The sequence below is a fragment of the Lepus europaeus genome, chromosome 2 (genome assembly GCF_033115175.1).
Source record: "Lepus europaeus isolate LE1 chromosome 2, mLepTim1.pri, whole genome shotgun sequence".
Taxonomy (NCBI): domain Eukaryota; kingdom Metazoa; phylum Chordata; class Mammalia; order Lagomorpha; family Leporidae; genus Lepus; species Lepus europaeus.
In genome coordinates, this window is record NC_084828.1 from 108,773,512 (window position 1) to 108,797,465 (window position 23,954).

Below are 23,954 nucleotides of genomic sequence, written 5' to 3' on the forward strand. Positions count from 1 at the left end.
CATGGTCTGCTCTGCAGTGTCGCTCGCGTGATTGCCACAGCTCAGTGCATCATCTAATGCTCTCATTAATAATGCTTTCATACCATTTCATAGGTGCCAGACCTCCCACTGTACTCTCCATAGTCGTTCACTTAGTGCTTCCTACAACCCTGTAAAGTAGATACTTCTTTATATAGAACAGAAATCTGAGACACAGAGAGGTTAAGAAATGTGACCAAGATCAACAGCTAGTAAGTAGTTGAGGTGGGCTTTGAACCTAGGCAGTGCTGCCCTGCATCAGGGTATTAACTCAAGCTCAGCTGTCTAAGCAGGAAGTTCTCCTTGAATTCCAGGCAGGAGCCGCTGAGTACCTGAATAGAGGCAGACAGTGTGAGGGCCATAAAGGACTGATAAAACCTCCAGAGTAAATAGAATCCGATGCCAAATTAGTTGTAGACTTTTGAGGAGAAGAAGCAGGCCATTAACTTTGAAGATTTACTAGAAAATGATAGCTTGCCCCAGCCAGTGGAGTGTTTGGGATATAAATGGTTTTGGAGAAAGAGACATGAGCCTAGCTTTGATCTCTTTAATCTGAGGTGATGGGTTCAACTCCATGTTGACTCGAGGGACACACATATTGATGAAATGGCAAAACACACAGTGTGACCCAACGGACAAGCATGGGATATGGAATGAGCAGAGGCAAGGGGTGCCAGTGTTGGTTCCCTGGTGACACTATGCAAGTCACTTCAGTTCTTGGAATGTTAATGTTCTTGCTAGTGATTGAGTTTCTATTATTATTGCCCTGAGAAAGTTTGGAGTCAGTGATGTGCCAAGGATCACACAGCCAAGTGAAGGCTGCATACCTAAATAAACTGTCTTTTGGAATTTATTATCCTGTACAATGTTTGGGGAAAAGGAATAATCACATTTTTAAGTCAGAGCTAGTTTGACCATACCACATGGCCCAAAACAGGACACTTACAGAGTGAAACTGGATACTATTAATAAATATACCCAAACAATATGCATTCTTGTGTGACTGTGGGACTGTCATATGATAAGAACATAAATGTTTACATTATGCATAGCCATTAGAGGAGATACTTCTGAAATATTCATTGGAGATATCACAAAATATGGTTTCTGATTTTGAATGAAAATATGTGTGCAAGAAGGTACACTCAGGACGTGACTCCCAGCTGGTGCCTTCCATACTGGCTGTGTCCAAGGGCCATATCCCAACCTCACCCTCAGCAGCACTCCTCATCACCATCTCCCCTTGCCCACACATAGCTGTCAAGCCACTGCCATCCTTCAGTTGTTTGGAAGAGCCAGGAGAGACCGCGTTGTCTTGATGTGCCTAGAGTTGTCTCCATTGCCTTATGTTTGCTCCTTTCTGCTTGCTGCTGCGTAGTTGCTCCGGTCTGCCGCTGACTGGTCTGCTGGGATCAAGTACCATGAAGAGTCCATCCATGCTGCTTACGTCCATGTGATAGAGAACAGCAAGCACTATATTTATATCGAGGTAAGTCCTCTTCATGTCATTGTTTTGAGAACCTGCCAGCCCATAGATACCATGCTGCAGGGTTCTAGAAGTGGGCACCTGCCATTGTAAGAAGTTTGTGTTTGGATGGGACAGATGCTAGAGAAGCAGTGATTCGTATCATCCAAATCTTTAAATTTTTTTTTACTTGAGAGAGAGAGAGAGAGAGACTGACTGCCATCTGCTGGCTTACTCCCTACATGATCACAATAATTGGGCCTGGGCCAGGCTTAAGCTGGTTCCAGGAACTCAGTCTAGGTCTCCTATGTGGGTGCCAGGGACTCAACTAGTTGGGCCATCACCACTGCCTCCCAGGGTCTGCAATTGCAGGAAGCTGGAGTAAGGAGCCAGAGCTGGGTGTCAAGCCCAGGGTCCCTGATATGGGATACTAGCATCTTAACTAGTGTATTAAATGGTAGGCCAAATGCCTACCCTTTTTTTGAATTCCCCAGAATATCTGAAGTTTACTCTGTATTGTCATTAACTCAGGATTCTAAGGGGAGTCTCCCAAATCCTTGGCATTAAATGTATCAACTCGTTGTAGTATTATTGGCCAGAAGTACCCCATCATGGGTGTGTAAGTTTTGATTTGGCTGGGATTGCAGAGTTTATGTGTGAGCCCTATACTGTTTCATAAGAACACGAGGGGTCAGTTGCTAAAATAAAAACCACTGGATGCTACTGATTTGGGGATGTAGGAATGGGGAGAGTGCAGGGAAGAGTATGGGAAAGGAAGACATGAGAATGTTAAAGGCTGGTACCACCTTCTTAAATTCTGTATGATCTATTCACTATCAAGTATTTTAGATCAGAGTTAGGTTCAGAGTCTATGAGAAAATCTGGGGACCCTGAGTTTAGTTTGGAAATCTTAATTACGCTTCAAAGTGTATGTAAAAATAGCTCAGAGCACTTGGAAAACCATGAGAAAGTAAAAAATCACAGTAATGGAAAAAATAAGTCAGAGCGTATAGCTCTTCTTTAATCTTTTCTTTCCTATCTAATAAAAAAGTATGAACAGGGATGGGTAACTGGGGGAACCTTTCTAGCCCTGTTTTCCTTCCTCTTGTGTCCTGGCCTTCTCCCCCTCCATGTGGTGCCAATTCCATTAAAGCAAACAAGGAAGAATTTCTTGATTTTGTAGCCTAGAGAAAGAGACATCCATGTAAAAATATTAGCAGCCTAAAGTTAGATGGTATCTTCAACAGGATCACAGAATGGAAAAGAGGACATTAGTGCATAAAGTCTGGACTTTAATAAAATATTAGCATATATATGTACATATATATATGTATATATATATGGATTATTTATTTGAAAGACAGAGTTAACAGAGAGGGGGACACAGAGCGAGAGGTCTTCCATTTGCTGATTCACTCCCCAAATGACCTTAACAGTCTGGTCTGAGCCAGGTTGAAGCCAGGAGCCAGAAACTGCATCTGGGTCTTCCATGCGAGTGGCAGGAATGCAAAAACTTGAGCATCATCTGCTGCTTGCCAGACACATCCGCAGGAAGCTCAGTGAGAAGCAGAATAGCCGGGGCTCGAGCCAGCACTCTGATGTGGGATATGCGCTTAACCTGATGCACCACAGTGATTATTAATTATTAATTTTGATGATCATGCCATAGTAAGATGTTCAGGCTAGTTCATCTGTTGACCAGCACTATTTCCTTCATCTGTCTTTAGTAGCATTAATGTTAGCCTTCTTTTTGAATGCTAGCTTAGCATCAAATGAAGTCAGTAATGCCCTGTGGGTGCACAGGTTGTGGACATAGGCCTGGGTGGTACTGGTCTCATTGAAGTAAGTGTTTCCAAAAAGAGAAGTAGAGACATGACATGTGACTAGTCTGTGCCTACAGCTGCTGAACTCCTCTGTAATGGGAATTCAGAAACAAAAACACATGGTTTTGTTGCTTGTTGGATGCCTGGAGGGAAACCACATTCTCAGGACATTTCTACACCACGTCTTCCTGTAAAAGGGTCTTCTGTAGGCCCTTTACAGATAAATGCAACAGGGTTGAGTAAGAACCTGGAGGGTCACACAAATGACCGTGCTGCAGAGGGCTGGCAACCACATTCTGAGTCCTGAGCTTCCTTATCCCTGTACCCTGAGTGATTAGCAAATACTGCTTTTTAATGATTGTCCTTATAAAATACAGATGCACATAGCAGTCTGCATTCTATGTGAACACGCACGTTTCTCACACACCTTACAACGTTTCTTTATGTAACAGCACAGGCTTGTGCACTGTTGATATGATAATGTTATTCTTCATTGTCCAAAAATAGTTTTAAAGAATATCTTATAAATTTATGGATAGTAGGAGTACTTAGACAAAAAGGAAAATATATTCCCATTTTTTCATTTTATTATTTTATTTGCATATAGGCAACATACTTGCAAAAGAGATTTGGAACTGCTTAAAATAGAAGTTCAGGGATAATAAGAAATTCATACATACCAGCCAGGTTGAAAGCAGATACTAGGAAATAATGGAAAAAGGGTGGAAAACATTTAAGCAGGCTTCTGCCATCTGCCCTGTGAAAAAGTGAACCTCGCATAAAAAAGCATGTTTGCCAATAGAGATTTTTTAAAAACTTTTGTGTAAATTTTATTAATTTGAAAGGCAGAGTAACAGAGCAAGAGAAGGAGAGAGAGAAAAACAGATTTGGTTCACTCCCCAAATGCTGCAACTTTCAGACCTGGTCCAGGCTGACGCCATCCGTGTCTCCCACGTGAGTGACAGGAGCCCAGATACGTGAACCATCACCTGCTGCCTCTCAGGGTGTGCATTAGCAGGATGCTGTTTTGGAAGCAAAGCAAGGTGTTGAACCCAAGCACCAGCATATGGGATCCCAAGCAGTGGCTTTACCACTGCACCACAATGCCTGCTGCTAGATTTTAAAGTCATAGGTGTTTAGACAATGTCAGAATCTCAAAAACAGACAAGCAAATCGGCACCTAATTACCCTCTTGATTAAATTTGGAATGTGCCTAGCATTCCGAGACCATGTAGAAAATCACCCACAGCGAAGTGCAAGGTGAAATAATACTGTGTCCTTCCGCTTGACTCCACTTGGGGTATGAGGTGACCCAGAAGTGAGGGAGACCCAGAGTGATATGAATCTTCCTGGATCCTGTGTCTCGGACCTTCCGTGTGATGTCAGAGACCAGGATGGGGCTGCTTGTGGAGCATTTCTCCAGAACGCCTGTGTAGGGTTTGCTATTCACCGTGTCTTCCTCGTGTCCTTGTTCCTAAGAAAAGAAAGCCTTATGTAGCTGTGCTGTTTGTCTCTCCTAGAACCAGTTTTTCATAAGCTGTGCTGATGACAAAGTTGTGTTCAACAAGGTGGGCGATGCCATTGCTCAGCGGATCCTGAAAGCCCACAGGTAGTGTGTGGGGCCCTCTGGTGGGGGTTCCTCCTGCAGCTGCTCTTGTATCTGCTCCTAGCCTGACGTGAAGGCCCGTTTTTAACATGCAGCGTTTCCTCACGGGCTTGCCTTTGGTGCAGCCGACAGACAGTAGGTTGTTGGTTCTTTTGAATCCAAGCCAGTTGCTAAGCATTTCTGGGTTCCTTTTTGAGGGAATCGAAGTTCTTCTAGGGCACAATCATTTTTTCCTGGCCAGACTCTTTCCCACGCATGAGGTTTGTGATTTGATTTATTTAATGGCAGACAGTGAGCTGTGTTCACTTAAAAAACAAAGCCAAATAGACATAATATTTTTCCATGGGTTATATTTAAATCCTTGTTACCAGCTGCCTCATTTCTTCAGCTCATGGGATTATTCAATAACAGTTTCATTGAGATGAAATTCACTTGGTATACAGTCTGTCCACTTAAGCCCTAGACTCCATTGATTCTAGTTAGTATACTCATAGAGGTGCGCAGCCATGCCTGATCAATTTTAGAATGTTTGCATCACCCCAGGAAGATAACCCCATACCCAGAAGCAGTCATTACCCATTCCCTCCTTCCCTTAGCCTCTAGTAAGTGCTAATCTACTTTCTTTTTCTGTAGACTTGCCCAGGAGTGTGCATTTCATGTAAATGAAATCATGCAATATGTGGTCTTTTACAATTGACTTTTCTCACTTAGCCTATTTTGAATGTTATAGAATGTTCAGCATTTTGAGTCTTTTAATAACTAGACAATTTTCTATCACATGGGAACACCACATTTGGTTTAATTATTCATCAGTTGCCGGACATTTGGGTTGTCTCCACTTTGGGCCATTATGAGTAATGCTGTTATAAACATCCTGTGCTAGTTTTTCTGCAGACATGTTTTCATTCCTCTTGGGGTGAAATTACTGGGTCACAGGCTAACTCTATGTTTAACACATTGAGGAACTGCCAGATTGTTCCAAAACAGCTACACCATTGTACATTCCCATCGTATATGAGAGCTGCAATTTCACTCTATCAGTGCCATTACTTACTGCTGTGTGTCTGTGTGTGTTGTTTATTATCGTCACTCTAGTAGGCATAAATGGTAACACTGTGTGGTTTTGATTTGAGTTTACCTAGTGACTAATGATGTTGAACATATTTTTGTGTGCTTACTGGCCATTCATATATTGCTGTGAAGAAATAATCTATGGGATTACTTGACTTTTTATTGTTGAATTCTAAGAGTTCTTTATATATTCTGGATGCAAGTCTCAGATATATGGTTTGCAAGAATTTTCTCTCATTCAGTGGGTCATATTTTATTTTCTTGATGGAATCCTCTGAAATACAACAATTTCTAATTGTAACAAAGCCCAATCCATTTTTTCTTTCATCATCTGTGCTTTTAGTGTCATATCTAAAACATTGCTGCCTGATCTAGTATCATGAAGATTTATACCTATTTTCTTCTAAGAATTTTGTCATTTTAGCTCTTATATTTAAGTCTTTGGTTCATTTTTTTTTTTTTTTTTTGACAGACAGAGTGGACAGTGAGAGAGAGAGAGACAGAGAGAAAGGTCTTCCTTTGCCATTGGTTCACCCTCCAATGGCCGCCGCGGTTGGCGCGCTGCGGCCGGCGCACCGTGCTGATCCGATGGCAGGAGCCAGGGGCTTCTCCTGGCCTATCATGGGGTGCAGGACCCAAGCACTTGGGCCATCCTCCACTGCATTCCCTGGCCACAGCAGAGAGCTGGCCTGGAAGAGGGGCAACCGGGACAGAATCCGGTGCCCTGACCAGGACTAGAACCCGGTGTGCCGGCGCCGCAAGGCGGAGGATTAGCCTAGTGAGCCGCGGCGCCAGCCGGTTCATTTTTTTTATATGGCATGTGGATACACTTGTCCCACAGAATTTGTTGAGAAAGCTATACTTTCCCTACTGCGTGGTCTGAGCACCTGGGACAACTTCCTTTTATGACTAAGTTTAACTTTATGTAAAAGTAGCAAAATAAACCGTTGTTCAAATCATTGAATAAATGCAGCTAAGAATAAGTCCTTACATCAGGGGTCTTCAAAGAGTAAATAAAAATGCATAATACAAAAAGACTATGCATGGATTTCAATTTTTTTCACCAAAATAAACTTTTTTTTTTAGACAGGCAGAGTTAGACAGTGAGAGAGAGAGAGACAGAGAGAAACTACTTCCTTTTACGTTGGTTCACCCCACAAATGGCCACTAGGGCTGGTGCGTTGCAGCCTGTGCACTGCGCTGATCCAAAGCCAGGAGCCAGGTGCTTCTCCTGGTCTCCCATGCGGGTGCAGGGCCCAAGCACTTGGGCCATCCTCCACTGCCTTCCCAGGCCACAGCAGAGAGCTGGCCTGGAAGAGGGGCAACTGGGACAGAATCCGGCGCCCCGACCAGGACTAGAACCCGGGGTGCCAGCACCGCAGGCAGAGGATTAGCCAAGTGAGCCATGGTGCCGGAATAAACTTTCTTTTGAGTTCCATTTTCCCATAAATTTTTGAAGTACCCACTTACAACTTTGGGAATTAAGACGGTTTTAATTTCTAATGTCATGTGGTACTTTTTTTTCCAAAGATTTATTTATTTATTTGAAAGAGTTACAGACAGCAAGAGGGAGGTTCAGAGAGAGAGATGTCTTCTATCTGCTGGTTCACTCCCCAAATGACCACAATGGCCAGAGCTGGGCCGATCCAAAGCCAGGAACCTGGAGCTTCCTTGAGGTCTCCCACATGGGTGCAGGGGCCCAAGCACTTGGGCCATCTTCCACTGTCCTCCCAGGCCAGAGCAGAGAGCTAGATTGGAAGTGGAGCAGCTGGGATTCGAACTGGCACCCATATGGGATGATGGCACTGCAGGCGGCAGTTTTACCCACTACACCATAGCGCCGGCCCATCTCATGCACTTTTTAAATAAATTGATCAGAGGATCTGTTTCAGAGATGACTTAAAAACAGTCTTATTTACAGTGAAACATATACACACATACACAGATTTCTTGTAGCCTCACCAGTTCTCTAGAGTAATTTACACAATATCTGTATCTTTTTGTCATCTCTTGCATTTCATCACTGCAGGCGTGTCTGCATTATCTGTGAAGCAATTTGGCAAAAGAGAAAAATCATTTTTCCGTAAAGTTAAGTCACAGCCCTACACTGACAAGTGAGCTCATCAGATGCGTCAGTGAATCATGAATTTTGTTACTGTGATCAGCTAATAAGGAGGGTAGAGGGGACCTTGGCTTCACCCCCCACCCCAATTATTAATTTACTTTATTGCAGGTTTAGTACATACCTGTAGGAGTTGCTTTTAAGTGTTTGGGAACCTGAAAGTATTTTGCTTACTATATTAATTTGCCTTTAAAAATCTGAGCTTCTAAAATCATGAGATCTGGTTAATGGTTAAGACATTAGTTAAGGTGGCTGTGTCCCATACTGTCGTGTCTGGGTTCAATACCTTCCTTTGGCTTCTGACTCCAGCTTCCTGCAGTACAGACTCGGAGGCAGCAGTCGTAGCTCTAGTGACTGTGTTTCTGACACGAATGTGGGAGACCTGAACTGAGTTCCTGGCCCCTGGCTTTGGTCTTGACACAGCCCCAGGCATTTCTGAGCATTTGGGGAGTGGACCATAAGGTGGAAGTGCTCGCCTTCCCTCTATCTCCCCCTGCCCCTTCCGTCACTCTCTCAGGATAAATAAATTCAGAAATTTGTAAAATATAAAAGCCATACATTCATAGCATGTTAGGGCTGGAAGGGTAGGGTCTGATTGACAATTCATCGTGGTCCCCTGAGCTGCTTCTAAGAGGAAGGAGAAGGCTGACAAGACAGCGTCCGTTGTACATGATCTTAGGCTGTGAGGTTCCCAGGGCACATTAATGACTGGCAATTTCAAACTAACTTTGTAGAAAATGGGAAATGAGATCATCAAATTTAAAATTAATTATGTGTCCTTGGGCTCGGATTTCTCAATAGTCTCGCTGTCTTTGTCAGCCACATTTCAAAACGGTATGGGTATCTTGTTCAGACTTCAGCGGTTACACACATGTGCCATGGCAAACGTGTTTTACCTTTTCTCATTCCTTGAACTGCACACTATTGTTCGTCTCCTGGCTTACTTCCACTTCAAATCCTGAGCTTGTGTTCTTAGGCAAGGTCAAGGCTAACAACCCTGCATTCAGGAGGGGCCATGAGGTGCCATCTGCAAGCCTGCACCTCTCCCTTCATAAACTGCTCTGCTCTCCACCCTTCGGAGACTCCAAGCCTTCCTGCCAAAGTCACATTCCTAGCAACATGTATGTTTTTGGCTGTTGGAAAAAGAATAAAATACAGCCCAAAGCAGATGGTAGGAAAAGGCATTCAGCAGTCGGGCGGTTCTGACCAAGGAACACAGGCCCTCTTCCCGGTCCTTCCCACCCTGGAGAGCGCGGTCTTTAAATTGCCAACTCCCTCAGCTGGGCCGAGTCTCTATTTTTCTGCCAACGCTGGAATCCAGCCTCACACCAGTTCCCTCAGCAATTTCTCTGCTCCCCTCACTTCTGGTTGCTTCTCAGCAACCATAATTCTTCACAGAAACATGCTTTTGCAGAGCCTCCGTGTTCTGATCATGACCTAGAGCCTCAGACTTGTGTTCATGCCTCGCCAAACTAAGAGCATCTGGGAAGTCACTGACGGGAACAAAATGTCTGCTCTCATCAGTAGAACTGTCTCTGAGTTGAGGCCCGCTCTCAACCCACAGGAGGACCTGTCTTTGACAACTCAAATGCTGGGGATGGAGATCAGGGAGAAGGAATCAGAAGGCAGTCCAAAACTTACTGGTTTATCCTGAGTTTGAATAAGCTCGGAGATAGACTCTGGCAGAAGTACTTTGAAACACAGTGTGCCTTGGACAAATGATTTCTGAGGATGATCTTGGATCTTTGCATACAGAAACCTGACAGGTGCAATTTTCTAACTTTAGAAAGTCAGGAAGTGATGGGGTACATTTTATACTCTTCTTGCCACAAAGTGGGCACACAAATGGAAGCAGTCTCTGTATTTTAATATTAAGGTGCATTTGAAAAATACACTACTAGATGCCAGTTCAGATGCCCATGCACCACATCAGAGTGCCTGGGTTCAATCTAAGCTTCGGCTCTTGATTCCAGTTTCCTGCTAATGCAGACTGTCAGAGGTAGTGGTAGTGGCTTAAGTTGTTGGATGCTTGTCACTCATGGGAGAAACCTGGATTGAGTTTCCTGTTTCTGGCTCTGGCCCTAGCCCATCCCCAGTTTTTGTGGGCATTGGGAATGTGAACCAGCTCATGGGAGCTATCTGTTCGTCAGTCTGTTGTCTGTCTCTCAAAGAAAAGTAAAAGAAAGGAAAACAAAGAAAAATACAGTTTGCATTTGAAACTACAAGTTTGTAAACTGCTCAAACCCTTCGTGCTTCTTATATCATTTGCCCATAAGTGAGTGGAATGGGGACAGTCCCCTGCTGGGAAATCTGAAATTTTGCGGGGACCAACATGTCTGCATATGAGGGCTCTCTCCAGGGCTTTTTGAATATTTCAGTTTGTTCTAACTGTTTCTTCACTAACAAAGAGTATACTAATATCTTGCCTTACCCAGCTCATGTGACAGTTTGTAAATTGTAAAGAACCAGTTCATGTAAGAAATTATTCTAGCATGTCCAGCATATTCATCATGTGAAAATACTCTGCTCACTTTAATGCAAGCAAGGATAAAGAAAAATGATATGCAGATCAGCCATTTGAGAATTACTATTTATGTTAGAAACAGAAATGTTTTCATTAAGGTGATGCTTAAGTTTAAATTCCTTACCTTACCTTTGTTATTGGATGGCTACTTCTGGATAAGAAAGACAGGCATGGGCAGCTGGTTGGTTAAAACACTTCCATCTAGAGATGCCCTGCTAAAAACCTGTGCATGACTCCATCTTGGAATCAGAGTTTGGATTCCTTATTGGTGATCTCATAACACTCTCCACAAAATACTCAATATAATAAACTGTATCCTGAAGCATAATGTGAATTCTGTTCTGTTGTATTTTCATTTTAGGCTCTACTTGCTTTGTTGTTCTTAAAAGGTATTCAGGCTTCTAATTGAAAACACTGGTTGTTGATTGACTAGGAAATGTAACCAAATAGTTGTTAAGCCTTTCCACATCCTAGGTTCTTTACCTGTGTTACTTCATTCCGTCTTTGTATCAACTTTTGGGGTTGGATGCGTAAACACCTCCAATCTAAGGCTGACACAACTGGCACCTCATTGGTTCAGCCTGTGGTGATGATGTTCTTGCTGGAAGAGCCTTGGGGTGACACAGAGTGTCAGAAAGTAGGAGACAGGGAACACCCCTCTGTCTCTATGTCTCTCCTTATGAAGTCACCAGGATTTGATGATGGGAACCCTAACACCCTAACCTAATCCACCCACTTCTCAAAGGCTCTGCCTCTGAACATCAAAATCGGATTAAGTTTCCACTGTCTTGGTAATATTAATCTAAGACTTTGGGGGACCAAACTCCTAACCTTGGGGGGACAGCTCTGCAAACCATGGCAAGAAGTCACTCAGCTGTTGACGATGGGACTGGGACTCAAACCCTGTCATCAGGACTGGTGCTCTCACCACCAAGCTCCTCTCGTTTCAAGGAAAGTGGAGACGTTCTACTGTTAAACCTCCCAGCCGGTGCCGTGGCTCAATAGGCTAATCCTCCGCCTTGCAGCGCTGGCACACTGGGTTCTAGTCCCGGTCGAGGCACCAGATTCTGTCCCAGTTGCCCCTCTTCCAGGCCAGCTCTCTGCTGTGGCCTGGGAGTGCAGTGGAGGATGGCCCAAGTGCTTGGGCCCTGCACCCGCATGGGAGACCAGGAGAAGCACCTGGCTCCTGGCTTCGGATCAGTGCGGCGCACCGGCCGTGGCGGCCATTGGAGGGTGAACCAACGGCAAAAGGAAGACCTTTCTCTCTCTCTCTCTCTCTCTCACTGTCCACTCTGCCTGTCAAAAAAAAAAAAAAAAAAAACAAACACAAAAACCCCCCAAAACTCTGTGAGAGATACTGTAAAGTAAACAACAACAGCAACAAAAGTCAGATGAATGCTCTATTTTTTAAAGTAATTGCTTGATAGATTAAAAAAAAAATGGGCTTAGAAAAAAGTCTAGATCCTATAATTACCATATCCTGTAATTTTGTACCAAGCTGAAAAGACATACTGGTCTTGCTTCAGAAGTGATACCTTCAAGAAACTTACACAGTGGTTTATAATAAAAAGAATAGAAAACATTTTAAGTGTGCCAGTTGCCAATTTTACATTTTTTCTTGTGGGATGAATTCCATGCTCTATAAAATTCCTGGAAAAGAGGTTACATTGGGAGCGCAGATGACAACAGATCATGGTAGAAGAACTTTTGATTTAGATCATTTAATTGCTTTTATTCTCTTCCAAAAATTGTACGAGTGGTCATCTCAGCAGAGACAGAGAAAGATTAGCCCGGGACAAGGGCCAGCAATCCTTCTCAGCCCAGGCATGCGCCCTGGCAGACAGAGGATAGACTGGAGAGACCTTTTTAAAAAGAGAGAGAATGAAAAAGGCGGGGCCTTGGCAAGAGCAGTTTATGAAAGAGTTTTGTAGAATTTGGGGGCTGCTAAGGGGTGTGCCTGTCATACCAAGGTTCTCAACTCTAAGGTGAAGCCTAAGGGCTGGCAGGCTGGGCTGATCCTCAGCATAATTCTTATGTTTGAAAACTTGTCATTTTCAAAAGATAAGCAATGAAAAAAACTATGTGTGTGTTAATGCAAAATACATATTATGTCCTAGTCTATAAAGTCACACATACAGTAGGTAACATTGGTGCTAAATAGGGCCAGCATTTCTAGTGCACTGCACTGATTTTAATCAACTCTATCATGCATGGTTGAGAAAATTGAAGCCCAGAAGAAACATATTGTATGTTAAAAGGTTTTTTAAACAAACAGTAAAAAGGACTATGTCTCAAACCAGCAAGAGGCTGTAGATCCTATTCCAAAATCACTTATAACCACCATAGAATATTGTTCTTCCCACATAGGCATGTGCGCGCATGCGTACAGACACACACACAGATGCAAACTAACACTAAGCCCCAACCACAGTTATTATTTCTTCTTGTGTTTACTGCTGCAAAATCTTTAGCAGTAGGAGGATTTCAAAGCAGCTCTGGAAGTTTACAGTGATCTGTGATGCACAAATCCCAAACTCAGCACATAGTGTCTCAGCTCTAGGAAATCACATTGAGCTTCTTTGGTGCTTTCTCGGAGACCCTGAGACCCATTGTGGGTGGACCCTCCTGGGTGAAGGAGGAGGCAGTTTGCAGGAGAGAAGAACAACAAGGGGAATGCAGAGGCAGCCACCGCTCCACCCATCCACATGGGGTTCCTGCCTTTGTGTCTCTTTCTTCTTCTTTTTTTTTTTTTTTTTGATAATTTATTAGTTATCATAAACTGCCACCAAAGGTTTTTAATTAATGTATTGTTTACTTTTATTTAAGGATAGTGGAGACAGAGATCTTCCACCCATAGGTTGATTGCTCCCAGTAGCCAGGACTGGGCAAGACTGAAACCAGGAGCCTTGAACTCAATCTGGGTCACCCACGTGGGTGTCAGGGACTCAACTAGTTGAACCACCATCGCCTGCTGCCTCCCAGGGTCTGCTTCAGCAGGAAGCTGGATTTGGAAGCAAAGCTGGGACTCACACCCAGGCATTTCAGTGTTGGATGCAGGTATCCCAAGCGGCATGTTAACTACTGTGTCAAAATCCCACCCTGCTATCCTGCTTTTAAAGGTACAAGCAACATTACAGCACTCAGAAAACTTAAAAATATCCATTTTAAAATTCCATACTCTTACCGCTCTGAAAAATTCACTTTTTATTTTTATATGTCCGTTTTTCCCCATGTTAGTGTATCTTTGAATTAATTTATTTGAAAGGCAGAGTGGAAGAGAGATCTTACATCTACTCCCCAAAGGGCTGCAGCAGCTAGAGCTCTGCCAGGAACTCTATCTGGGTCTCCCAAGCACTTGAGCCATCTTCCCTTGCCTTCCCAGGTTCATTAGCAGGGAACTGGATCTGAAGTGGAGCAGCTGGGACTCCAACCAGTGCTCCAGTGTGTGATGCTGGCCTTGCAGACGGTAGCTTTCTCCACTGCACCACCATGCTGGCATTTCTATTTCTATTTTCTGCTGCATTGTAACTTGTTTTCTTTTCCTGTAACCTACTAATTTCTAGTTCACATCCCATTTCCACCCAATAAGGATAAATTTAGTAAGGCCCTTTCTGATAAATATGTCCCAATCCACTGATTGCTCATGTATTTGCTCTGTATCAGGGTGCTACCACTGCCACCCTTGGTCCCCACATCCCCATCTGTGATACAGGTGCTGAGGGGCACTGGGGCTTTGGGAAGGGGCTTCCAGAGCTTAGTATTGCTCTCCCAGGCCTGGTTTGGCATCTGCTTTAATGTAACGTAGGGGCTTCTGCCTGCTTCTTCCACAGCTGCCTTTCTGCCATTTCTCCTGTGTGCTCTCACACCCCCTGGGCTGGTGGTCGCACTTTCCACGTTTCTCTGGGGTTCACAGGGGAGCAAGTCTCACATCCTCAGAGCTCTCACAGCCTCACATTGAAAAGGGGTTGGCGTTTCTGCTGTTTTCCCTGGAATCCAGCTTGAGGTTGACGGACACAATCCCTGCCTTGAAGCTTACTTTGATGCTTTTGCACGACTGCCTCAGATCAGAGAATCTCCACTTGGTCACAGCTAAGAAGGGGACATCTGTGTGCCCTGCTTCCCACCCTGGGGTCAATACCTGTTTGTGTCTTCAGGCGCAGGGCAGAGGACCTTAACACATGGGAGGGGTACATCACCTGAGTGTTTCATAGAACCAACCTGCAGCATTTCTGTTGTTTTAAAATTATAACTTTGTACTGGGCCGGTTTAACGTGGGACCACAGCGTTTTTGTTTCTAAGCCATCACAATTATCCTTTTTAGTGGCTGAACAATGATCATCCCATTGAGTGACTGCAGCATACAATGCTGTTAGCCGTTCCTCGGTTGTTGGGCATTTTTTCCAGTTTTTAGCTATTTCACTTATTACTGTCATAAGACTCAATGAATTTTGAAAGGAAAACATTTTAACAAGAGGCCTGAGAATGCAGTTTTATAAAATGGTTCTGAACTCCGGTGGGTAAAGCAATTGCCTGCTTGATCAGTAGCTACGTAGCTTGGTGCCCACCACTTCTTGTCTTGCTTTGAAGACCGTAAACAATTTTGCACTTGTGGGACTCGGGTTCTCACCCCAAGAGGATTGCTATCATTTGCACAACTCTAGTGATGTGAGAATGCGGCGTGAGAGAAGGGGATTAGAATCCTCGGTGGCTGGGAACTGATGTTCTTGTGGATTTGATCAAGGAGGCAGATGGAGCACACTGCCACAGGATTGTCTCTTCATTGGCTGACATTCAACTGCAATTTATGGTTTGAAATTCCAGAACGTGTTTTTGCACAGCAGTGGAAATGTAAGTCATTCCTGCCAGTTTGCTGTACATGGTTTAAAATGTCCATCATTCAGGATATTGAAAAACTGCTGCATTGTAACATAGCAAAGGCTTTGGTATGAAGCTAAAAGAGCCTTTAAGGCATCAAAAATGTGAATATTCTGGATTCTGCAAACCAGAATTTGCAAGAATGCATTATAGTGTTTATAGGACATTCTCAATGTCCTACATAAGAGATTGGCATTTTGAAGTCATTTTTGCTTTCAAAATACACAAGAATAAAATGAACCTTCTCTTACAAACAGCACACAAAGGTTCGGTGTCCAAAGCGAGCAATTTCACTTTCAAGAGTTTTCCAGCATATCTGAAAAATGACTTAGGTGGCTAAGCATAAATATCATAATATTTTATTTTGAATAACAAAAAGTCTAGAAATAACTTACATGCCTTTCAGTAAAGATGTGGTTAATTTTTTAAGGTGTATTTGAAATGCAGAGTGACAGAGAGGTATACACAGAGTGAGAGAGAGAGAGAGACAGACAGACAGACAGGGGGGGAATGAGAATCTTCCATTCACTGGTTCACTCCCCAGATGGCCCCAACAACCAAATCTGGACCAGGCCAAAGCCATCCTGGCCTTCCACATGGGTGACAGGGGTACCACCATCTGCTGCCTTTCCAGGCACGTTAGCAGGATGCGGCATCAGAAGCATAGGAGCTGTGAGTCTTAACTGGCACTCTGTTATGGGGTGTTGGCACCACAAGTGGTACTTAACCCACTGAGCCACAGTGCCAGTCCCAAAGAGCTTATTTACATGTGAAGATACAGATCCATGATAGAATGCTGTGTCCCTGCTGTTAAAAACGAGTCACTCTTTATGTTCTGATGTGGAAGGATTTCCAGGATTTACTGTTAAGATAAAAAATAGCAAAAAAGAAAAGAAAAGAAAGAAAGAAAGATAAAAAATAGCATTCAAAAAAGTATTTGTAGATTCTAACATTGTGTAGAAGGAAAGGACACATATATGTGCTTATAAATTCACAGGCTATTTCTAAAGGAACCTGGATAAAACTGGGAACGGGCTTGGCCTTGGGGATGGGGAATAGGGCCTGGGAACAGCGGAGTGAAGGAGGGTCTTTTACCACTCTCTGAGTTAGCGTCTTTTGCCTCTTAAACTTTGTACTATGGGTGTATGTTACCTGTCAGAACGTGTAGTTGATTTGGTGGTTCCTCCAAATGCTAAACCTAGAATGACCGTGTGACTCAGCAATCCCAGTCCTGAGTAGAATAACTGAAACCAGGGACTCAGACAGACACCAGATGGCAGTATTATTCACAGTTGCCAAAAGGTGGGAACAACCCAAGTGCCCACCCAAGAGGGAATGTGATGTATACCTCCCATGGAATGTCTATAAACCATGATAAGGAAGAGAATTCTAACACATGCTACAACATGGATGAACCTTGAAGATGTTGTGCTAAGTGAAATAAGAGACACACAAAAGGACAAATACCATAGGATTCTGCTTACATGCAAGGTCTAGAACAGGGAGTAGACCAGAGGTTACCAGTGCCTGCTGTGAGGGGAGATAGGGTCATTATCACTTAATAGTCCTGGAGTTTCTGGTTGGGATGAGGAAAAAAATTAAGAAATAGGTAGTTGAGATGGTTGCCCAACATTGTGAATGTAATTAATGTCACATATTTTTGTACACTTACAAACTATGAAAATACTTATTTTATATACATGTATTTCACCACTGAAAGAATCAACAAAATTGAATTTAAAGAAAAGAGTCTTGTGCAGCTTAACCTCTTCCCTCCGAGAGGCTTCCCCAGAAGGGAGCATTCTTCCAGCCTGATCCCGTTCTCCCTGAGCACATAACGCTGAGTGCGTCTTGTGTGCAAGGGTCCCATGTTAGGCACTGCCAAAAATAGAAAGATATGTAGGCACGCGGCCCATGCTTCAAAGGAGCTTTGCACACAGCCTAGGCAGCAGCTGTGTGTGTCAGCAATTGAGAAAAGCAGGAAGGGGGCTGAGCAGAGGTGCAGCCATGGGCCTTGGGGGCGCACAGGCAGGAGTAACCCGATTTTGATGGGAAGATCCGGGATGGTTTGACGAAGGAAGTCCCCTTTCAGGGAGAAGTAGGATTCCTTAGCTTCCTTGCTAAGGGCAGTAGCCTCCAGTCACAGGGAAGGGGCTCCGGAGGATCCTAGTGGAAGAAGAGTCTGTAGAGGCAGTTGAAGCTAAATGGCGTCCGTTGTTGAGTGTCTGATATAATTCATTAGAACTCCTGAATTCTGGCTGTGCGGGAGTAGCTTATTCTTTCCATTCGTTTCCAACAGCCTGTTTACCATTTAGGGATATGAGCCTTTCACCCTTATCAAGCAGAGAACTTGAACAAGTTTACATTTTTTTGTTTTCTTTCCAACTCAAACTGCGTTTGCCATCTAGTGATTAATCCATGCCATTACAACAACCTACTTAGGCTTTGCTTCTCAGCGCCGAGCCAAGCTCACAGGCCTCCAAATTCCATTCTGTTGGCAGTCACTTCTGCCCTGAGCTTCGCTTGCCATATGTCTGGATTCTGTACGTTGATGTTCAGAGACATGAGTAATGAAATCTGATTCCTCAGAGAGTACTAATGATATTCACATGAAAGAAAAAATGAGTTTTTGAAATTAAGTCTTAGGAAAATTTCAAGAAGGACCAGACTGGATGAGTAACCGGTAGCAACAACTTTGTGTGACTCTCGACCTCTGCTTTACTAGTGAGACTGGTTGACTACAGTGGTTACCACCGTCATTCCCAGGCTTTGTCTTCTTCCTGTATATCCTGTATATTGTGTAAATGGAGACAAAGACTTTAGCAGTTTTCATTCCAAATAAGTACCGCCTATTTAGACACATTTCTCCAAAGGTCTGACTTTAGGTGTGCAGTCAAAATTGGAAGCTATACTTTCTTTATTTTTGTGGTAATATCATTAAGTAAAATTCCTTTTCCTTTGAAGGTTGTCATTAATCAGTTGGGATGGTTGGCAGGGAAATACTGTGTTAAATGCTCAGGAGATTTAAAAATAAATGTCAGGCACCCAGAATTCATAAAAGGCCCAGGGTAACGTTTTGAAGGAGATCTCACAGTTTCTAAGCAATACTATTAGACGTCTATATTGGAAAGTGTACTGAATCCACTGTATCTTTGTGTCTCTGAGATCTAGTCTGTGTTACCCCATCAGTTGTGAACTCAGTGCCTATTTGTTGCCTTCTAAGTGAGGTACTATGGTTATAGGATGTTATACACATAACTAATACGATGACATCTTTTCCTAACTTTGTTATAATCCATTTTCCCTCCCCACTTCCATGGCATCCAGGCAAGGCTTTTTCCAAACAAAGGATTATGCTGTAGAGATAGTGAGTACCGTTGCCACCTTCCTGCCAAGTTCAGATGAATGCTCAGGTTATGCTTTGACAGCCTGGGTGACGCAGTCTGGCCTCCAATTCGGCAGCACCCCCAAGCCCTGAAACGTCATAGAATATATCATGGGAAGCCACTCACTCAGTCTCTAAAACCTTGTGAGCTGCTCGACTGCCATTTCAGCTGATCCTGGATCTGTTTGTGGTGAATGTCTTTGCGTCTGACTTTTGCAGGGAGAGCCGGAGGTACCGGGTGTATGTTGTGATACCGCTTCTGCCAGGATTTGAAGGAGACATCTCCACTGGTGGAGGAAATGCTCTGCAGGCCATAATGCACTTCAACTACAGGTGCCAAAAGTCTCAGTTGTCTGTTGGGGCTTCCACTGAGCTGTGCACGGGAGCTGGTGAGGGGAATGGCAGTGTGTCTCCACATCCATTCCATGGAGTGTTGAACAAATGGACATTTGTTCATTTTACTTTTAAATTATAGCCTCTTCACTAGTTGATAAAATTCAGATGGAGCCAGGAATCATGACTGGTGGATGTAGGCCACAAGCCAAGTATAAAAGACCAAAAATATTCATCTGTCTCTTAAATGCATTGCCTATCAATCTGTCTGTCCATCTAAAATAATAAATTATCCTTAAGCCATGAAATAGTTATAAGCTAGTTTTTGTGATAAATAGAGAAAAGAAAGCAAGCGAAAGTGGTATGATTTGAGTGTAGTTGGTTATGATTCTTCAAACTGTGAGTCCTCGAAGCCTGGTCGATAATGACCTTTGACAAAATGAAGACTCCTGACTCCTAGAATATGAATTCTGTGTTCACCAATACATCTTTGTTCAAATTTTAGGGAATGTGCAAGTGCTGTTCTTGCTTTTTTTTTTTTTTTTTTTTTTTGACAGGCAGAGTGGACAGTGAGAGAGAGAGAGAAACAGAGAGAAAGGTCTTCCTTTGCCGTTGGTTCACCCTCCAATGGCTGCCGCGGTAGCGCGCTGAGGCCGGCGCACCGCGCTGTTCCGATGGCAGGAGCCAGGTGCTTATCCTGGTCTCCCATGGGGTGCAGAGCCCAAACACTTGGGCCATCCTCCACTGCACTCCCTGGCCACAGCAGAGAGCTGGCCTGGAAGAGGGGCAACCGGGACAGGATCGGTGCCCCGACCGGGACTAGAACCCGGTGTGCCGGCGCCGCAAGGCGGAGGATTAGCCTGTTGAGCCACGGCACCGGCTTGTTCTTGCTATTTTTAAAGCAGAGTTTCCCAATTCACTCAAAAAGGCACACTTGGGCTCCTCTGAAGCCTCAGCTGTGGCAGTGGGGGATTGGGAAAGGGGCGCCAGTTCCAGCTTGGTAGGGGGCAGGATAGAGAGGGGCATAGAAGGTGAGAGGAGGGCACCTTTGACCTTCCCTCTGGGTCACTGAACCAGGAAGGAAAGCAAATGTGAGGAGGTGAGCAGAGCCACCTGGGCAGGAATCCCGCTCCCAGTTACCAGCTCCGTGGCCCAGGTCAGAGCAAAGCCTTGATCCTGGATATTTTCTTTTTGGGATCTCACGTTTTTCTGAACCACCTGCCGGTTCTCATTTGATTGATTGCTCAAACTGTTTTTGAGGAGAGAGAGGACAAACAAGATTGTACATAGAAAGAACCCTTACTGTGTAAGCAAGCCCCTGGGCAAATCAGGGTTGGGGTGTAGGTCAGGTGGTTGGTCTCTCCCAGAGGCAGCTCCACAGGGTCTGCTGTCCTCCCTACGGTATCTGAGGACCCCATTTGCTGGGATGTTTTTGGGATCCTCTTGGTCCTTGCTGACTTTTCAAGCTTGAATCTGCCAGAGTTTCTACTGAAGACTTGTGTGTTCCCAGTAGGGTAGTTTCGCCTAGCTACGGTAGGAGAGCTTTGGCTTATACACTTAGATTGAAGATGTATCCATTTCTAATGTTATCTGATTTATAGCATGAGAAGCGAAGCTTCTCAAGTATTTAAGGCACTGACATATACTTAATTGGATCTTATCTGCTGCAATTACCATTCTAATATTATTATTGGAATATTGTCGACGATAGTTATTTTCTGTGATGATTTTCATGAGTGTAAACCAGCTGAATGAAATAACATGTTCAGCAACCAAAACTATAACCTTTCATTGTGCAAAAATATCTCTATGTGCTGGCAGCATTTTAATAATATCAGCATTCCCCCGGCGTTAACTGTATTTTTAATTACTTTCACAGAGTAAGCAGATGGAGCATAGACTTTTTTATTTCGTCAGTCTTTATAATTCATCAACTATTATCATAGTCTTGAGAAACAAAATCAAAGTCAGTTATTAAGGAATTTCACCTACTTTAAAGACAGCCCTGGGTAATAGTTTGGTTAATTCCTAAATTATTCTAAGTGTTTTGCCCTTTTCACCATAGGATGCAATGTGATTTTGTAAGTATTTTTATCCATTGCACACTCTAAATTTTACCTTTGCTGTCACCAAATTTTTTTAAGGTGGAAAGTTCATTCACAACCCATCTCTTTTTAATAGCTTCTCTTTCTGAAATATAGTATCAGTGTTTTACAGTTTTAGTTTACTTTACCATTAAACAGCTACCTGAGCCATCAGCAGTGTGATATTCATGTGATATTTTTAGCTTTCAAAATGTTTGTAAATGTTCTTATATAAGCATCTGTTCTGTTTTTTCTTGGGTTAGGGGTATACCCACAGACATTGGAATTGAAAATGGTCGTTTTGAAACCCCCTTAATTGTTTCTTTACATCTTTTCAGAACCATGTGCAGAGGAGAAAATTCCATCCTTGGACAGTTAAAAGCTGAGCGTAAGAACAGTTTTCTCTACCTCTGTGGTTGCTTTTGATGATGAGAGTGGGGTATCGCTAATCATTAATATTTTCAGAGTGTGATTATAGAAGTGCCTTCATAAAAGTCTCCTTATTCTCATTAAATCGACCAACCCAGTGTTCAAATGAAACACTCAGATTCGGCGTGCATAAGTAATTGAAAAGTGAATGTCTTTATAATTTTATTTTATCTTAAATGTATAAGTGTTTTAATAATGGCAGATTCATAAGGCATCTCACAAAGACCTTGATGTGTATTTGCTAGTCCTCCACCAAATAAATGCTATAAGGCCAGCGGGCCCTTATATAGCCTTCCATCAATGAGGAAATTCTCATGTTTGAGAAAGAAAGCCTATCTTAGAACCATTTTACCACCATTAACATTTTACCGGCCTGTTAGAGTTTTGTACTAGAGGTGGAAGACTCAGAAGAAAATCCAATAATACTATTCACTTCTACAATTCTTCAAAATTTTCAAGGGTACTTGTTCAGGCATGTTCTTAATTTATTCTCTTACATACTTGGCTGCAATTTATCATAATTAGGCATTTTTTTCTGTATCTCCCTGAACTAGCTCCCAGTATATAGTAGGTTCTCAATAATATTTTATAACGTTCTGTGCAGTAGGTACAAAAGATTCCATAGAACTAAACTAGCTTCAGACCCAAGTTGTCTGGCTCCCAACTCAGGTGGGGGTACAGATTATGAAAACCTGGATGGCCACACTAAGCAAACTGAATTTTATACGGAAGACAAGGTGAGCTTGGTAGAAGCCTCTCAGCCTGGGAGCCAGCTCATCAAAGTGGTGCTTTCACAAAGCTTCACTTCCTGTTGGTAATCAGAGCAGAGAGAGACCAGCAGCAGGCAGGAGATGGTGGATTGGTAATGGAAAAAGGGGCAAGTGTGAAGAAGATGCAGGTAGGACTTGAGGGCTGGGAGAGCAGATAAGTACCAGAAATACAGTGTCACGTTGTTGTGAGGGTGTCAACCCTCAGACCCTCATCATTTACCAAAGGCTTCTAACAACACGAAAGGTGCTTATTCAAGAAAAACAGCCGAATCTTAGTAAGAACAGCAAGCTTCGTGGCTTTGTGGCATTTAACTCGCTGTGAACCCGTGCCTACCCACTCCTTAGGTCCACAGTGCTCCTAAAAACCATCAGTTGGAGGGGGCAGAGCAGACTTGAAATCCTTGCCCCCGGCAATTCTGAGTGCTATCATTATATGACCCATCTGCAGTGGCCTTTAAACTGCCGCTCAGAGGACTTGTGTTTATTTCACTGAACTCAGAACTTGCTCAGTGAAAGTGACATTTTACCTGGGTATTTATCAAAAAACCAGTAATAATGATTTGACATCATAGCTGCCTTGGGCAGCAGTAACAATCAAGCAAACAAGAAGTTTGTTCAAACAGTTGAAGGGGGCTGGGGTGGGCTTTTGGCACAGCCAGTTACAGCCAGCTGTTGGGATGCCCACATCCCATATAGGAGCGCCTGGTTCTTGTTCTGGTTACTTCGCAATTCCCATTTAGCTTCCTGCCACCCATGTGGGAGACCATGATAGAGTTCAGCTTCCTAGCTTTGGGGATTGAACCAGTGGGTAGAAGATTCTCTCTCTTCCACTCTCCCTCTCCTCCTCCTTTCAAAAAATAATTTGAAAAACTATTTCTACAAAGAAGAACATAGACCCAGAATGGCTGTTAGTGACTTCCACTATCCACAAAAGAAAGAACACAAATCCTTCACACACACACACACACACACACACACCCACACCCAAAATGAGAGGAAGGAATACTTTCCCAGACTTATTCTATAAAGCAGTATCACCCTAATAGCAAACACTAGGTCATTTTAAGAAAAAAAATCTATAGACTAATGCTCCCTATAAATATAGACACAGAATCCCTTCGTGAAATACTATAAACTGAATTCAGTAGTATAAAAACGATTATACTTCATGACCAAATGGTACTTAGTCTAGAAATAGTTGTTGTTATAACATCTGAAAGTTAATATAATAAAAGACAAAGACCACACATGATACTTTCATTACACATAGAAAAAGGATTTGATAAAACCCAAATCCTTTTCATGATTAAAATGAAAAATCTCAACCAACTAGGAATAGATGGAAACTTCCTCAGTTGGGTGTTTGTAGATTAATACCCACAGCCAACATCATACCTAAGGGTAAAAAACTATAACTTTCCTCTATGAGCAGTGACAAGATGAGAATAT

At 43.2% G+C, this 23,954-nt stretch overlaps 1 protein-coding gene across 3 annotated transcripts in view; it reads left to right on the forward strand.

Moving 5' to 3' along the window:
• PLD1 (phospholipase D1) overlaps positions 1-23,954 on the forward strand; it is a 237,617-nt gene that overhangs the window by 169,293 nt on the left and 44,370 nt on the right. For all 3 annotated transcript variants that reach the window (XM_062211829.1, XM_062211841.1, XM_062211835.1), the window contains 4 exons: positions 1,397-1,507; positions 4,827-4,915; positions 19,109-19,222; positions 21,645-21,694. In XM_062211829.1, the coding sequence (XP_062067813.1) occupies positions 1,397-1,507; positions 4,827-4,915; positions 19,109-19,222; positions 21,645-21,694 (364 nt within the window). The remainder of the gene's footprint in view (positions 1-1,396; positions 1,508-4,826; positions 4,916-19,108; positions 19,223-21,644; positions 21,695-23,954) is intronic.